The 16871-nt window shown below is 52.6% G+C and overlaps 2 protein-coding genes across 4 annotated transcripts; one reads left to right on the top strand and one right to left on the bottom strand.

Annotated features, from left to right (window-relative positions):
- Positions 1-14352, bottom strand: GNPTG (N-acetylglucosamine-1-phosphate transferase subunit gamma). The gene is made up of 11 exons (XM_045874640.3): positions 14270-14352; positions 14136-14193; positions 13987-14054; positions 1333-1387; positions 1183-1266; positions 1005-1098; positions 813-927; positions 653-735; positions 433-561; positions 280-361; positions 1-183 (listed from the first exon to the last, which is right to left on the bottom strand). Exons 1-11 carry the CDS (start codon positions 14343-14345, stop codon positions 86-88), a joined length of 942 nt encoding a protein of 313 aa, XP_045730596.1. The 5' UTR covers positions 14346-14352; the 3' UTR covers positions 1-85.
- On the top strand, positions 14303-16787 carry TSR3 (TSR3 ribosome maturation factor). Of its 3 annotated transcripts, none has more exons than XM_045874633.3 (6): positions 14303-14564; positions 14659-14857; positions 15186-15379; positions 15749-15925; positions 16098-16161; positions 16408-16787. In XM_045874633.3, the coding sequence occupies exons 1-6, from the start codon at positions 14453-14455 to the stop codon at positions 16589-16591; spliced, it is 930 nt and encodes a 309-aa protein (XP_045730589.1). In that variant the 5' UTR covers positions 14303-14452; the 3' UTR covers positions 16592-16787. The 3 variants fall into 3 exon arrangements, 2 of the variants coding, with proteins under 2 accessions (XP_045730589.1, XP_045730587.1); XM_045874631.3 differs by having other exon boundaries at positions 14659-14878; XR_008506068.2 differs by having other exon boundaries at positions 14346-14564; positions 14659-14878; positions 15749-15977; positions 16408-16493.
- The last annotated feature ends 84 nt before the right edge of the window (positions 16788-16871 follow it).

Below are 16871 nucleotides of genomic sequence, written 5' to 3'. Positions count from 1 at the left end.
CTCTTTGAGCTGAGCCTGAGAGCCCACGGGGCCCTGAGGCAGAAGAAGTGGCCCCCACCTGCCTCCCCTTCCTGCCAATCTCGGGTCACAAGGTGTTCCCACGCAGTCCTGGGTCGCCTCGGAGTGGCTCCGCTGTCCCGTCTGGGGGTGTCTTGGGGCCCACGTGCTCGGAGCTAGAAGTCTCTGCCAGAACAGTGAGCCACCGGGGTCAGCACAGGGCCTGGCCTGCAGGCAGCAGGTCCCCAGGTGGGCTGGGGCCCTGCACGGGGCACGACTCACCCGCAGGCCTAGTGTAGGGGATGCCGTGCTGGGTCAGCATGCTCTTCAGTCTCCTGAGCTCCTTCGCCAGCTCTTTATGTGCCTGCAACACAAGAGTTCCGAGGGCAGGGCGTGCGGCCCCGCTTGGGGCCAGGCACCCTTCCCTGTCCCTACCTCACGGCAGCTCTCTATGGTCTGGAAGGCCGGGTCTTTGGCACCTCCTTCCAGCACCGATTCACTTTGTTCTGGGGTCTTTAGGTAGCCGGCATCCTCAAAAAGCGCCCTGAGCCACTTGTCATAGCCCTGGCAACGGAGGAAGAGGGAAGAGCCAGCTCGTGGCTGCGCCACGCCCGGGCAAGGGGATGCCCGCCCTGTACCTCACCGCCTACCTCACCTGGGCGGTGATGAGCTCATCAGCCAGGTCCTGCTCCAGCTGGTCCCACCGCTGCTGCAGGGCAGGGGGCAGGGCCGGGTACACTACAATCCAACAGACGCCCACTTAGCCGAGCTCCCCTGCCCCCCACCTGCACCCCGGGCTGGCCCCAGGGTCCTACCCAACAAGGAGTGTGGGTGGCAGACAAGAGGCGTCTCGAACGTCAGCGCATAGACACAGGTGCTCGGCTCAGACACGTGCGCCAGACGGCTGCTTTTCCCACAGGTAAGCTCCACCTGTGGGGAAAGCCTTGGTGGGCAGGTTGGGGGAAGCTGGGTCCCCGCATCCTCGGGCCCTTCCCCCACGGTCCCACCTTGCTCTGCCGGCTCCGGGAGCGGCAGGAGTCGCCGTCCCTCATCCACATGCCCCTGAAGGTGTTGTTGGAGATTTCCCACTCGTTCCAGATGCTGAGGGAGAACAGCACGTGAGGCGGGATGGGGGGGCACCAGCCCAGGGGCCCGGGACCGCCCGCCTGCACACCCCTGGCTCACCCCAGGATCCCACTATAGGCGTTCCAGCGGAAGGTCTGCTCATGCTGCGTCACGTTGCGAAACGGGCAGAACTCGTACTTGTACCTGGGGGCACAGATGCGTCGGGGGGGTCCTGGCCCCCACCCCCCGCCAACACCTTCCCTCACTCACGTGGACTCCACCAGGCTGAAGCACTTGCCAGAAAGCCTGAAGAGGTGCGCAGGCCCTGGAAAAGAGCACAAGAGGCCAAGTCGAGCGTGGAGTGCAGGTGCGCGGACAGCCCACAGGACTAGACCTTCCAGGGAAAGGCAGGTCGGTTTAAACTTGAGATGGGAGCACAGGAGCCTGCCTGATGTAAGGAAAACAGAAGAACCAGAAACCGGCTGAACCAACCTTACAGAAGTTCTGGAGCACAGAGGGTGACCACAACCAAATAAGTACCAAGCCACCTTCAAGCTGGTGGGACCAGTCCTGGGGTGTCTGTACTTGCCACCACCCCCAATGTGGTCATGAGCAGCAGGCCAGCTTGTCTGCAACTTCCCAACAGGCTGGGGCTGACCAAGGACCGGTCTCCGCTTTGCCTAACTTGGATCTCAAGCAGGAAAGGTGGGCATGGCTCACGAAAGCTGCAGGGGGCACAGAGCCGTGCAGGAGTTTGGGGCAGGAGCTTATGGGGGGACACCGACGACAGAGCAGTGGGGGGAGATGGGAAAGGCAGGCCTTCGAGAGCAGCCACATACACGGCTGACGAGGAGCCCCAGCACAGAGCCCTGTTTTCCACAAATTCTCACAAGGCAGCAGGAAAACATGGCCTTAACCAAGGGAAAGGTGACAAAACCATCCCAGGAGCAGCCCAGAGGCCGGACTTAGGAAAGATTTCCAAACAGTCTTAAATACGATCCAAGAACTAAAGGAATACAGACAAAAACATATTACAGGAAGAAACCAGAAGAGAAATGCTGGAGCTGAAAAATACAAGCCAAGTAAAGAAGTTGCAGGAAGGGTCAACAGCATCTGAGCAGATGGAAGAACCAGTAAATGGCCACGGAGCTGTGGGCACCACATGGGAGCCCCAGCAGAAACGTCCCAACTGGACAGAAGACGTGAATTTACAAATCCAGGACGCTCACTGAACTGCAAGCAGGCGAGGCTCCGACCCTCACCGAGACACATGAGAAGATCGTGAGAAATCCAAAGACCATCACACGTAGGCAACGTCCCCGAGCTCATCGGCGGGGCCCCGCGAAGATGGCGTGCGGGCCAGAGGGCAGCTCAATTGTTCTGCATCCAAAACAACCCTCCCCACAGAGGCGGAGCTGAGGGGTTCCTGATGGCTGTGGGGTGCCCGTCCAGACGGAGCAAGTTTGTATGCTTCTCCAGTAAACGTGAATCCACAGCCAACCTGCATGGCCGGGAGGGTCAATCTATAGACTCCAGAAGACAGATGCACGACACAGCATCACAAGCCTTTGCTGATGGCACCCAGTCCAAGGGGGTTGCCAGTGGGATTGGTGACCGGGCTGGGGGAGGGGCAGAGCTGACGAGAGCGTTTGTATGGGATATGACAGTTGAAAAAATTCATAATAGAATTTAGTCATTTCCAATGTTACTAACCCCTGTGGTTTCCACAGAGAAAATAGACGTGGGATATACACAAGCAGAAATGAGACGGAAATCAAGCGTGTCACCTGGAAGAAAACGTCAACGGGGTAAGGCAGGAGAGGAGGGACAGAGAAGTCACAAAGCTGAGCCACTTTGGTTCCACAGGGTCTGTCCTTTCAAGTACATTCCGAGGATATGCACCAGCCTGGACCCCACCGCAAACAGACCAGACCCTAAGCTGGAAGTCGTTAGGAGACCAAGGATGCTCCATCCGAGTTCTTACTAACCTGAGATGGGTTATACCCACGTGCTTTCCTTCCCGATCACAGCAGGAGCATGTGTGGGGGATGCACAAATGTCGGAGTTAGCATCTTAACCACTGCGTCAAACAGGAAATCACAAGGGAAATGAGAGAACACTCTGGGACGGACCAGTGACCACAGGGTTCCAGAGCTCACAGGCACGGTGCCAGCAATGCTGAGGTGCTCGGACACGGGCGACAAACCAGACCCTGAGTCTTTACACCTTCCAGAACTAGACAAAGAGCACACTGAACCCAGGGCTAGCTCAAGGGAAGAATCATAAAAGGTTGGAGCAGAGGCAAAAGAAAAATCAGTAAACCCAACACCGGTCCTTTACAAAGATCAACAAAATCGATGAGTCTTTAGCTAGATGGACAGAGAACCCCACACACTGAAATTCCTAAAATCAGGTATGAAAGGGGGGACACTGCTAACTCTGCAGGAACAAGACAGGAGAATACGATGAGAAACATACTCCAACAAATTGACAACCTTCGTGAAATGGACGCATTCCTAGAAACCCAACTGATCAGTCGTCCTCACATGTTCCCAGAGCCTCCGTGGCCAGCACCACCCTGGGACCAGAGTCACGAAGATCCATCATGAACACGAACACAGAAAATCCTCAACGAAAACACCAGCAGGGGCGCCTGGGTGGCTCAGATGGTTAAGCGTCTGCCTTCGGCTCAGGTCATGATCTCAGGGTCCTGGGATCCAGTCCTGCATCGGGCTTCCTGCTCCTTGGGAGCCTGCTTTTCCCTCTGCCTCTCTCTCTCTGTCTCTCATGAATAAATAAATAAAATCTTTAAAAAAAAAAAAAAGAAAACACCAGCAGATGCACTTCAACAGCACATTAAAGGGATCCTACACCATCACCAAGTGGGGTTCATTCCCGAAATACGAGGACGGTTCAACATCCAACAATACAATCCGTTAACAGAAGGAAGAAGGGAACCCCACGGCCACCTGGCCGTTGCAGAAAGCAGCACCTGACAGAATTCAACCCCCCTTCATGACAAACACTCCACAAAGGAAGAAAAGCAGGAAAGCAGCGGCACAATGGAGGCCACCGAGGCCGACCCCACAGCGCGCCCTGCGGGCAGTGCAGGGCGGCGCGAGACCCGACGTACTCCTCCTCAGATCCAGAAGGAGATGAGGACGCGCTCCGCACTGCGCTCCCTGTTCCAGCACCGCACTGCAAGTTCTAGCTAGAGCAATTAGGCACAAGAGAGAAAGGCATCCAAATTGGAAAGGAAGAAACACAACTGTTGCCAGGATCGCGTGTGGAGAAAGCAGGGTCCACAAAAGTCTGTTCCCAATGTTGCAGGACACGACACTGACAAACACCAGGTGTGTTTCCCTACACTAACAATCCAGAAAGGAAATTCAACAATTCCATACACAAGAGTATTGAAAAGAAGAACAGTGGGAATAAGCCAAAAAGGCAAAATACTTGTACAAACTACAGAATGCAGCTGACTAAAAGATATAAATAAATGAATAGAAGCCCTGTGTTCACAGATAGGAAAACTTAATCTTAAAATGTGAATACTACCTTAAATGACCTAATTCAGTCTGTATCAAAATCCCAGTAACATCTGTTTGCAGAAATAGGAAAACCCATCCTAAAATTAAAATGGAATCTCAACCCCAAACAGCCAAAACTATCTTTAAAAGAACAAAGTTAGTTGAGGGGCGCCTGGGTGGCTCAGTCGTTAAGCGGCTGCCTTCGGCTCAGGTCATGATCCCAGAGTCCTGGGATCGAGCCCCGCATCCGGCTCCCTGCTCAGCGGGAAGCCTGCTTCTCCCTCTCCCACTCCCCCTGCTTGTGTTCCCTCTCTCGGTGTCTTTCTCAAATAAATAAAATCTTAAGAAAAAAAAAAAAGGACAGTTGAAAAACTCAATCCCTGATTTCGAAACATGCTTCAAAGCCACAGACTGAAACAGTGTGGTGCTGGCGTGCACACAGGTGGGGTGACAGAGCCCAGAGCCCACAGACGGTCCTGAACATCCGTTCTTATGATCTGATATCAAGACCATTCAGTGGGGGAAAGGGCCATTTTCTCAATAAATGGTGCCGGGAAACAATAACCAGACGTAGAGGAAGGAACCGGAACCTTACTTTACACCATATACAAAAATAACTCAAAATGAATTTGAGGCTAAGCCTAAAAAGCTTAGTAGAAAAACAGGAGAAAATCCTCAGGACATGGGCTTTGGCAATGACTTCTTGGCTATGACCGCAAAGGCAAAGCAAGTGAACCAAACTGTATAGTGAGGAACATGACCTTGCAGGAAAAATCCCTCTTACGGATTTAAGAGCACAAACTTTCATGAGTTAGTGGTAACAGCCCTTGAGAGTTCTGACATCCTCATCTGTGTAGAGAGAAGCAAAGGACAATGTGAACCGTATCAGAGGCCACCGTGGCTGACAACAGGCCGACCCTCCTGCAGGGCGCTTCGGAGCCCACCCCAGTGTCATGGACCAGAGCGACAGGCATGATGGGGGATGACCCAGCAGCTGTGAAGTCGGGGCAACACAAGAAGGCAGTGGGCCCCGAGGATGAGCCCCCAGGGGTTTCCTTCTCAGGGCCACCCCCAGGAAGGACAGCGGCCCCAAAGCTCAGAACAGACGAAGAGTAACTGCTGAAAAGCATTTACAGTCAGTGTTTTCAGATCAGCCCTTCAATTCTTTAAACTCGAAGAAAATACATGTACTTGACACAATTCAGCAGGTGCCACGCTGCCAGGCCCCCGGACACGGGTGCAACCCTACAGTGCCCTCCTCATGGGGGTGGATACACTTCCTTGGTTCACTGTTTTTTGCTGCCATTACTGAGCACAAAACTGACAAGGGAAGTCATGGAAATGTTTGCAATTAGACAACTACAGAAAAGAAAACCCTCATTTTCAAACTCCAAAACTGCAGGTGGTGTCTGAGAACCAGTCGAGCACACACATGGCTTTTGAAAAAAAAACAGCACTGGTTTACAAGTCAAGTTGGGGGGCTCCTGGCCACCTCAGTGGGAGGAGCTTGCAACTCTTGATCTCGGGGTCCTGAGTTCGAGCCCCATGCTGGGTGTGTAGCAGTTATTTAAAAAAGTAAATAAAATTAATATTTTTACTTTCGGAAACTACAAGTTAGATGAGCCGTTTGGTTGTATCTGGGAGAAGGCAGCTGGCTTACTGTTGTGTGTGTGGTCTTGCTTAGAAAACATTTAATGTCTCCAGTATTTTCTCATGGTTCCCTGCAAGAAAAGACCGAGACAGCCTCCTCCACCCCCTTGGGGCTCTCCCTGCCCCACATCGGGGTGGTTCTCCCTGCTTTGCTAGGACATCAGAGCCCTGGGCAAACAACTGATCATTCTCAGTCTTCCATTCTCAGTCTTAAAGACACAAAACCAAGATCAAAGCTCACGTTCTGGAAAACATGGGAAATCTGCACATGAACTCTGGGTTCTGAGTCCCATGGAATCCCGTGTGACCTGCCGCCCGCTGGGATCAGTCCTGAGCTCGCCGGTGCCCAGGGTCCGAAGGTCCGAGCACTCTCTTCTGCTGACCTGTGTTGCTTTCAGCTCTTCTAAATCCACGATTAACTTACATTCCCTTTTAAATTTATTTGACACAGAGAGAGAGACAGCGAGAGAGGGAACACAAGCAGGGGGAGTAGGAGAGGGAGAAGCAGGCTTCCCGCTGAGCAGGGAGCCCGACGTGGGGCTCGATCCCAGGACCCCGAGATCATGACCTGAGCCGAAGCAGATGCTTAACCAACTGAGCCACCCAGGTGCCCCTACATTCCCTTTTAAAATTATGACTTAATTGCTAAAAAAGATTACTTTTGTCATAATGATGGGAAATTTTTTCACAGAACTTTTTTTTTTTTTAAAGATTTTATTTATTTATTTATTTGACAGAGAAAGACACAGCGAGAGAGGGAACACAAGCAGGGGGAGTGGGAGAGGGAGAAGCAGACTCCCTGCCGAGCAGGGAGCCCGATGTGGGACTCGATCCAGGGACTCCAGGATCATGACCTGAGCCGAAGGCAGTCGCTTAACCAACTGAGCCACCCAGGCGCCCTACTAGTGGCTTTTAAAAAGCGAAGCTTAATTAACAGAATGGGCTTTTCCTGAGACCGCTTTCTCTGTGTCTCTCACCGCACGGCTCTGGATGAGAGTTAAAGTCACCTGGTAAATAGCGAGCCCTTCGCTTACCTTTCCTAATGCAACCTTTGGACACCTGTTTTGGAAGCCAGCTTGAGTCACAGTAAAGGACACACACATTTAGGTGGGGAGGAGTGGTAAAACTGGAGAGTTGTGTCTTAATTACATGAAAATAGCTCTAGAATATTTCGTAGGAAACTATTTGAGCTGCATAATCCAAACACATCAAGCGTCCAGTGGGACTATTTTTATAAACGTACACGTCTTCATGGGTCAGAACCCTTCAGTCTGTAACAAATCACTCCAGATGAAAGCCATCTCTCAGAAAAGCCTCGCTCTGTTGAGAATACATGCTTTAAAGCTTCAGACCGAAGTAGAGCAGTGCAGACGGGAGCGGGCCTTCCCCTGGCTGAGGGCCATACTGAAGAAGACTGCTCACACCCTTTCTTCTGCCCAGTAGAGAGTTTTGTTGTTTGCCCACTCAGCATTTTTAGAGATTGTACATTTGTTCAATCACGTTAGTTGGTTTGGGAATAAACATTTTCTAAAAAGGGATAGTCCTGAAAAATCAGTGTCTCAAGAGTTTCTAGTCACTAGAATGGACCCAGCCCAGGGCCGGCAGCCCCACAGAGGCCCCACGCCCCCAGCACCAGCTCCCCGCTGCACGTGCAGTGCCCAAAGCACCGCCGGCTTTGACAGCAGTATTCTAGAACCTTCTTTTCACATCTTTGGAAACAACTACATTAAAAACCTTATTAATCAGGGGGCCTGCAAAGATTAGGTTTGCTTTATGAAGGAACAGTCCAGTGAGGTGGCTGGAGAGGCTATTTCTGCCTAACTTATGTATGCCCTATACTTCCTGGGCACACTTTGTAGAAAAATAGTTTGAGCTTTGGTACATTTTGAGCAAATGGGGCCCGTTTAAAAATCTTAGAATAATTTAACATTCACCCTTTATACCTGTTTTGAAAGCCTTTACATTTTTGTTGGGTAATTTTTAAAAAAAATTTTGTTTGAGAGAAAATGCGCATGTGGGGTGGGGCAGAGGGAGATGGAGAAACAGACTCCCCGCTGAGCAGGGAGCAGTCAGGTAATTTTTTCCAAGCCATGAATATAATCTATTAAACCATGTTTATGCTACCCATTCTGTTTTTCAGTTGGAAAAAAAGATGTTTGTTAAAAATATTTATGAAGAAGAGTTTAAATATTTTTAATCTTAGGAGCACCTGGGTGGCTCAGTTGGTTAAGTGTCCAACTCCTGGTTTCAGTTCGGGTCATGATCTCAGGGTTGTGAGACTGAGCCCCATGTCAGGCTCTGTGATGAGCATGGAGTCTGTTTAAGTCTCTCTCTCTCTGCCTCTGCTCTGCCCCTGCCCCCTGGCTTGCTCACTCTCACTAAAATAAATAAATCTTTACATATATTTTTTAATCTTAAAAAAAACAAAAAGGGGGCGCCTGGGTGGCTCAGTCGTTAGGCGTCTGCCTTCGGCTCAGGTCATGATTCCGGGGTCCTGGGATCGAGCTCCGCATCGGGCTCCCTGCTCGGCGGGAAGCCTGCTTCTCCCTCTCCCGCTCCCCCTGCTTGTGTTCCCTCTCTGTCAAAAAAAAAAAAAAAAAAAAAAAATGCACCACATGGCAGCCCAACACTGCCTACGAGCTCTGCGGGGCTCCCTGGCCCAGCCCTGCACACACACATGGGGGGAGGCCTGCAAAGCCAGAGACCCAGCAGGGCCCAAGTGTGGGCTCAGATCTGTCTGAATAGATCATGCTCTTCAAAGGAGCACAGCCAAGCCCGCGTCAAGAACTTACTCCAAAAATATGAGACATGTGAGCACGCAGGCAGTGCGACCCACACTGGAGAGAAAAGGAAAACCACTGTGGCTCAAGCCCCACACGGCACAAATGCTGGAAGCAGAAGAGAATTTTAAAGCAGTTATTACAACATGTTCAAGGGAGTAAAACAAAACAGGAATAAATAAAGTCTCAGCAGTTATGTAGAAAATAGAAAAAAGAACTGAAATTCTAGAAATAAAAAGGTCAGAAATAATTAGCAATTTAAATCCAATATATAAAACGTGTACTCATCTTGACCGAGTGGGGTTCATTCCAAGGATACAAGATTGGCTAAACATTCAGAAATTCCCGCTAACCACTGTATAAACAGCCCGAAAAAGCGAACTCTCTGAGCATCTCAATAGGTACAGAAAAGCATTTGACACAATCCTATTCATTCGCATGGTGAAAACTCAGCAAGCAGGCAGAAGAGGGAACCTCCTCTCCCGACCAAGGGGGGACGCCGGAGCCGACAGAGGGATGCTGAGCAAGGAGCAGGGAAGGGAGAGCGGCTCTTCAGCAGCACAGGAGGCCTGGCTGGTGCAAGACACAAGAAAAACAAACGAAAGGCACCAGATTGGAAAGGAAAATAAAGAAACAAGTCTTTATTCCAGCAAACATGAAGAAGAAATGTTAAGCACCACAGGAACGCAATGAACAAAATTCAGAATGTGGTAAACAAATGACCCAGTTTCTTCAATAAAGAAATTGTGAGCAAACAGGGAGGGGAGCTATAGATCCAAAGTCCATGAGGCCACAGCACACGGAGCAGAAACGCTGACTTGGACAAACCAGCTCTTAACGATGTGAGACCATTAGAAACCTAAGGCACTGACAGGATTTTTATCGAAGGAATTAGTGTTTTTGTTTTCTTTTTTTAAAGCGTGAAGAAGATAATGTGGCTATGCCCTTAGGACGAAGACGCCAAAATATATACAAATGAGCTGAATGGTGAGAACAGAACTGCGGGGTGAGGGCTGAGGCTGAGTGCCGGGACTTGGGGCCTCATCGTCCTTCCCTCCCACTTTCCCACATGCTCCAAATCGGCCCTATCACAAAACTGTTTAAACTCAAGTAAAAATCGGGGCACCTGGAGGCTCTGTCGGGTGAGCGTCCGATTCTTGATTTCAGCTCAGGTCATGATCTCAGGGTCATGAGATCGAGCTCCAGGTGGGGCTCTGGGCTCAGTGAGGAGTTTGCTTGGGATTCTCTCCCTCTGCCGCTCTCCCCGCCCACCCCGCTCTTGAGCACTTTCTCTAAAATAGATGATTCTTGGGGGCACCTGGGTGGCGCAGTCGTTTGGCGTCTGCCTTCGGCTCAGGTCATGATCCCAGGGTCCTGGGATCGAGCCCCGCATCGGGCTCCCTGCTCCGCGGGAAGCCTGCTTCTCCCTCTCCCCCTCCCCCTGCTTGTGTTCCCTCTCTCGCTGTGTCTCTCTCTGTCAAATAAATAAAATCTTTAAAAAAATAAAATAGATGATTCTTAAAAAACAAAACTTAAAAAAAAGGTTTTAAAGTTAGTGAAAATCGAAGGTGAAAAAGATGCATGGCAGGCCCTACCACTGAGCACAGGCAGAAACATCTGACCCAAAGTGCTTGTCGAAGTGATTAGTAGACACAGACGTGCTCAGCCTCGCACCACACAGCTCTGACGTCTGTCTCTGGTTGGACACATCCTAAAATGAACTGCATAAAAACTCAAGCCTCACCCACTCATTTCATGTTACTAGTAGTATTGTTATTATAATCCCAAAGCTATTTTCTGTAATTATGGGAGTTAGCCAGTAAATATACTTATGTGATTAAGGAACCCAGCTTTTCAGTGTTAGAAAAAGAAAACAACCCCCCAGCCCTGTAATACTACATTTCAGTTGGAAACTTAAAGTCACATGGATCTCCCAATATAAACACATATATATGTGTGTATATGCTTTTTGAAATAATGAGACTTACAAGAAGTTGCAAAATTCCTACTCCACGGTCCACGTACCATCACGCAGCCTCTCCCAATGCTTACCTAGCTCTGGCTCATCACCTCAACTAGGACACTGACCTAGGCATGACAGAATCAATTACGGGCCATACTCAATTTCAGTTTTTACATGTACTCACCAATAAGAACAGTGATACACACAACACCACGGATGAGTCCCAGAAACACGAGGCTGGAAAGAAACCAGACACGGGAACATATGCTCTGGGACTCCATGTAGCTGGAGGCCAAGCACAGAGAAGACTCATCTACAGTGACAGACACCAGAAAGTGATGAGGAGGAGGATGTGGAAAGGAACACAGTCATTTTCTGGTTGATGAAATTGTTCTACACCTTGTTTTGGGCAACAAGGACATGGATGTGATCAACTGCCACATTTCATCAAACTGAATGTGTCAACTATAGCTCAATAAAAAGTTTCAAATGAGCCGATGATGATCTTCAAAAAGAAAAAAGAGGGGAGAGGAAGGGTATTCTTTGTCAGAGGCCATCTGCTAGGAGATGCAGCTGCATGAGAGAGGCAGAAAGTAGGCACGCACTCTCCTCCTCCCTCGGGGTAGAACGCAAGACTCCTGAGCACAGCGGTCACTCAGAGCCCAGGGACAGCTCGCAGCCCACATGCCAAGAGCAGAGGCAGAAGCCCGTGTGGACAGCGGAGGGACCCTGGCCACAAAGCACTGCCCTCCCACATGAGGCCACACATGGTCCACTGCCTTGCTAGGAAAGATCTGTGTCCAGACCGCTGACCCTGACCACCTGACAGTAATACAGCTTCCCAGCCTATCTCCCTACTCACGGAGCACACACCAAAGAAAGAACCAGGCAAATGACCTAAACCAGAGCAATCCAGGAGGTCATTCTGTAAGACAACTGGCCCGGACTCCTCCAAAGTCAAGGTCATGAAAGCCTTTTTTAAAGGGGGTACAGTGTAAAGGGACCTGTTCCAGATTTAAGATTACAGACACCTGAGTAACCAAATACATGTGTGACCCTTGACTAATCCTGGGGCGGGGGGTTGGGACAGCTGTAGAGGGCACTGGGACGACTGGGGGATGTGGGCTGTTTACACACTACTAATTTTGGGGAGGTGGGGGATCCATACTGGAACTATTGACGGATAAAGTGTCATAATGTCTGTAATCTAGTTTCTTTTTTTTTAAAGATTTATTTATTTGAGAGAGAGAGAGAATGAGAGAGAGCACATGAGAGGGGGGAGGGTCAGAGGGAGAAGCAGACTGCCCGCCGAGCAGGGAGCCCGATGCGGGACTCGATCCAGGGACTCCAGGATCATGACCCGAGCCGAAGGCAGTTGCCCAACCAACTGAGCCACCCAGGCGCCCTGTAATCTAGTTTCAAATGGTTCAGCAAAATGGAAATTCACATTTTTCAAAATGATGAAAGAGAGGACCAGGCAAATGTGAACTGTTCACAGAGGCGCAGAGCACACGTGTCCACTGTCCCATTTCTCCATTTTTCTTTTCAATCCTTTTTGTAATAAAAAGCAGGGATAGTTTAGAGTGAAATCTCACATCTGTTCCCTGAGTTCATCCTACCTACCCCCAATCCCTCTGGCTTGGGCGTCCTTGCTGGAGGCCTTTACCTGCCCTCCTCCCTTTGCTGGACTCCTCTTCCCAGATATCCCCATCCCTCTCTCATGTCCTTTCCTCCTTCAGCTTCTGGCCAAAATGTCATTTCTCAGCTTTTTCCTGACTCCCCTATTTAAGTGGCTCTGTCCCTAGAGCATATGACTCTTGATCTTGGGGTCTTGAGTTTAAGCCCCACACTGGGTGTACAGTTTGCTTAATAATAATAATTAAAAATAAAAAGGGCACGTGGGTGGCTCAGTCGTTAAGTGTCTGCCTTCGGCTCCAGTCATGATCCCAGGGTCCTGGGATCGAGCCCCACATCAGGCTCCCTGCTCAGCAGGAAGCCTGCTTCTCCCTCTCCCACTCACCCTGCTTGTGTTCCCTCTCTCGCTGTCTCTTTGTCAAATAAATAAATAAAATCTTTAAAAAAAATAAATAAAATGGCAATTCCCAAAACAACACTCACCTCTTCACACACACTTTCGTCTCTGCTTTCCAGACCTATAGAGTATTTCTCATCAAGCATTCTACACTTCACCTACTTCTTTGTTGGCGCACACACGCACACTCCCCCATTAGACTGTCACGAAGAGAGAACAAGCTCTCTACGTTTTGCTCATTTCTGCATTCCCATCACAGACCCTAACACACAGCAGTGCTCAATAAAAAACATTACGGGGTTTTTTGCTTCCCGTGTTTCTCATTTGACGACCCAGCGATTCCACTTCTGGGATCCTGCCTTAGGAAACCACGCACACAGCCTAGAAAGAGACAATCCGCACGAAGGATGTTCTCCACAGCATTGCTTCTAACGACCAACAAATTTAAACGTAACATCTGACGATAAAAGGACACAGGCCCATCCTATGAAAGACTAAGTATCAAAAGAGAAGAGTGAAGGCCAGTGTTCACCACCACGAAGACACACCGCGAGCAACAGCAAATGCGCAAACCTGCGTAGTTCGTGCTGTTCAAAAAAAGGCAAAAAATACGTTTTAAAAAATAGCGGCAGAAAGCACCAAACCACATTAATGCACATTTTTCCTTGTACACTTACGCACGTAAAAGCACAAAAGACGTCTGTGGCCAACTATTAACTGAGATCACCTTCACAAAAGGAATTAAAGAAGACTAAATTCGGAGGTAACTATTTAACTCGTACTAGAACGTTCTGGAATAACGTTGGTGCACTCAAACTCTGAGAGGCTGACAAACGAATGCACGAGACTCCGGGCCCTTTCAGGGCCCTCATCCCAGGCTGCCCCGGCCACCCGAGCCGGAAATCCGCGCCGGCTCCCTGCTTCCCTCCCTGGCCGCCCCCATGTCCGCGGCCAGGGTCCCGCACTCACCAGACACGGGTGAAGGATCCCTCTTGGGTTGGAGGCGACTAGTCTGGGGCAGGAACGGGTTGTTGAGCCTGCGAGAAGCGGCAGGGTCAGGGGGAGCCGGACTCCGGGCTGTCCCGCCGCGCCCCGCCGCGCCCGGCGCGGCCGCTCACCCGAACGCGTTGGGCTCCTCCACCACCTTCATCTTGGCGGCAGCGGCGGGCGCGGGCCCTGCGGGGAACGGGGCGGTCAGGAGGCGGGCGGGAGGGGGCGCACGCGAGGGGCCCCGGAGCGCGGGGACACTAACCCGGCGCCGCGAGCCCCAGCAGCAGCAGCAGGAAGCCCGCCAGCCTCGCCGCCATCGCTCCCCCGCGCGCGGTCATGTGGGCGGCGCCGGGCCGGAAGTGGCGCTCGGCGCCTGCGCAGACACGCGCGGCCCGGCCGCAGCCGAGCCGTGAGGCGGGCGGTGTTCGGGACCCAGCTGCCCGCCATGGGCCGGAGGAGGGCGGCGCGGGGGATGGGGGCTGAAGGAGGCCGCGCTCGCCACCCCGCGGGCCGCTCCCTGGAGGCCTTCGCCGAGGAGGTGGGCGCCGCGTTGCGCGGTGAGTGGGGCGCGATCGCGGGCCCGGGAGTTGGGGGCCGGCAGTGGCCCCCGAGCTGCGCCTGAGGCTCGGTATCCTTCCGTCTCCGGTGCAGCGTCCGTGGAGCCAGAGGCGGCCGAGGACGAGGGCACCTCGGGCCCGGCGCGGCTACCCTGCACGCTGGCCATGTGGGAACTGGGCCACTGCGACCCCCGGCGTTGCACTGGCCGCAAGCTGGCCCGCCTAGGCATGGTGCGCTGCCTGCGTCTGGGCCACAGGTTCGGCGGCGTTGTGCTCAGCCCCATGGGCTCCCAGTACGTGTCCCCCGCGGACAGGTAGGAGCGGGGAGGCGCGGGTGGGGGGAGCGGGCGGGGTCCCTGCCTGGGCTCTGTGCTCTCCCTGAGCCCGGGACCCTGGCGCATCCTTCTTGCCGGGCTCACCTAGGTGTACTGGTCTAGTTTTCCCCCGTTGCCTAGCGCAGGATATAGTCGGTCTCAGTAAACGAGTGAATAAAGGAGTCTGCTGCAGGAGCACACACTGTTGGGGGTGCTTGGGGGCCGAGAAATGATGTTCTTGTATCCCTGTGAGGTCAGTCTCCAGGGACGTGGTCTCCAGAACCTAGCCCTGCTTTGCTCCTAACAGACAGCTGGTCGCACAGAGTGGGGTCGCTGTCATCGACTGTTCCTGGGCCCGACTGGATGAGACCCCGTTTGGGAAGATGCGCGGGAGCCACTTGCGGCTACTGCCCCACCTGGTCGCTGCCAATCCCGTCAACTACGGCCGGCCCTGCAAGCTGTCCTGTGTGGAGGCTTTTGCCGCCACCTTCTGCATCCTGGGTGAGCGCCGGCCTGCTGCCAAGTCTGGCTACACTGGTAGCGATGGGTTTTCTGCTGGCACCTCCCAGAGCCATGTGAGGGTGTGTGGGGCGGTCGCGGTGGACAGGCTAGGATTTCAGCCCCACCTCTGTCACCCCTCAACTTGTCCTCAGAGAATGTATGGTCCCCGTGGAGGCTCAGGCGGCCCCATGAGACATGGGGAGAGGGCCTTCGTGGATGGCAGAGGAGGGCAAGCAGGCTGTCTGGACCATAGGATGGTGTCTGATGGGGAGTTTCAGGTGTGGGGACAGCGTTGAGGGTGCTCAGAACACACTTGGGATGGGAGAGGTATTGTCAACATCCTTGGGTTTCCGGTGTCCTCGCCGTCAGGCTTTTCGGACCTTGCTGTCATTTTGCTGCGGAAGTTCAAGTGGGGCAAGGGCTTCCTAGACCTGAATCGCCAGCTCCTGGACACATACGCGGCCTGCAGCAGTGCGGAGGAGGTGCTGCGGGCCCAGGAGGAGTTCCTGGCCCACGCCAAGGAGTGCCCCGAGGAGGAGGAAATCGGTGAGGCCTGGCATGGACACAAGCTCCCTGGTTGGGAGCCAGGACCCTCCAGGCATGCCACCTCCTGTTGAGAAGCCGGGTGGGGGGGGCCTTCCTACACCAGCATTTGGGGGGCTTGGTTGTGCTCTGAGCTCATCTATAGGTCCCTTTCTTGCTTGCTTCCTCTGTTCAGATCCTTTTGACGTGGATTCTGGGCGGGAGTTTGCAAACCCCAACAGGCCAGTGGCTGGCACCCGGTAGGTCCTTGGGCTTCCCAGGGCTCTCCTCTGCCTCTGGCCTCAGCCCCTCCTATGGATAGCGGGGGTGGGGAGGAGGGGTGGATCCCTCAGCAGCACGAGGGTTTTGTGACTGTGTAAGAGGGAATGTGGAGGTCCCACTGGAGAGGTGTTGGTTTTAAGAACCTGGGGAATAGGAGAATCTGCCCTCAGCTGGGGGCTTCTGTGAGTGAGTGAGCCCATAGTGAACACTCCTCTCCCTTCCAGGCTGCTTGCAGACAGTGGCGACAGCGACAGTGAGGACGAGTCTGAGGAGCGAGGGCCTGGTGCCGAGGATGGAGGAGACAGCAGTAGTAGCTGCCCTGAGGAGGAGGGTCCTCTGGAACAGGGGGCAGAGGCCAGGGCCCCCGCAGAGGTTTGGAAAGGAATTAAGAAACGGCAGAGAGACTAAAGGTGGCAGACACGTTTACTTTTCATGGCGGAGCAGTAAGGAACTGGAGACATAGCAGGACTTGTGGGGACACAGACGGGCCTGGCAGCCTCAGCCCCCGCAGCACTGAGCAGCACTGGACTCTGTCCCCATGCTTCTGACACAGCCGTGCTCTGGGGCCTTCCAGCCCTCCCAATGAAGCTGCAGGCCAAGGAGACCCCAGTGTGAGCCTCTTTCTTTGCACTTGACCTGGGGATGGGGGGGATGGTGTGGGGATGACTCTCAGTCTCCAGTGAGGCAG

Source organism: Mirounga angustirostris, unplaced genomic scaffold (genome assembly GCF_029215605.1).
Source record: "Mirounga angustirostris isolate CCGP_5_RB_7025 unplaced genomic scaffold, mMirAng1.0.hap1 SCAF_5, whole genome shotgun sequence".
Classification (NCBI taxonomy): Eukaryota; Metazoa; Chordata; class Mammalia; order Carnivora; family Phocidae; genus Mirounga; species Mirounga angustirostris.
This window is presented reverse-complemented; position numbering and strand designations above follow the sequence as displayed.

What these genes read in the sequence shown, in the direction of transcription:
- GNPTG (XM_045874640.3), bottom strand. Translation starts at nt 14,345, where the DNA reads ATGACCGCGCGCGGGGGAGCGATGGCGGCGAGGCTGGCGGGCTTCCTG. An exon ending in TTCAGCCTGGTGGAGTCCAC is followed by an intron (nt 1,267 to 1,332) that starts GTGAGTGAGGGA and finishes CTGTGCCCCCAG; the next exon opens with GTACAAGTACGAGTTCTGCC. An exon ending in GCCTATAGTGGGATCCTGGG is followed by an intron (nt 1,099 to 1,182) that starts GTGAGCCAGGGG and finishes GTTCTCCCTCAG; the next exon opens with CATCTGGAACGAGTGGGAAA.
- TSR3 (XM_045874631.3), top strand. Translation starts at nt 14,453, where the DNA reads ATGGGCCGGAGGAGGGCGGCGCGGGGGATGGGGGCTGAAGGAGGCCGC. An exon ending in GGTGGGCGCCGCGTTGCGCG is followed by an intron (nt 14,565 to 14,658) that starts GTGAGTGGGGCG and finishes TCTCCGGTGCAG; the next exon opens with CGTCCGTGGAGCCAGAGGCG. An exon ending in AGGCCAGTGGCTGGCACCCG is followed by an intron (nt 16,162 to 16,407) that starts GTAGGTCCTTGG and finishes TCTCCCTTCCAG; the next exon opens with GCTGCTTGCAGACAGTGGCG.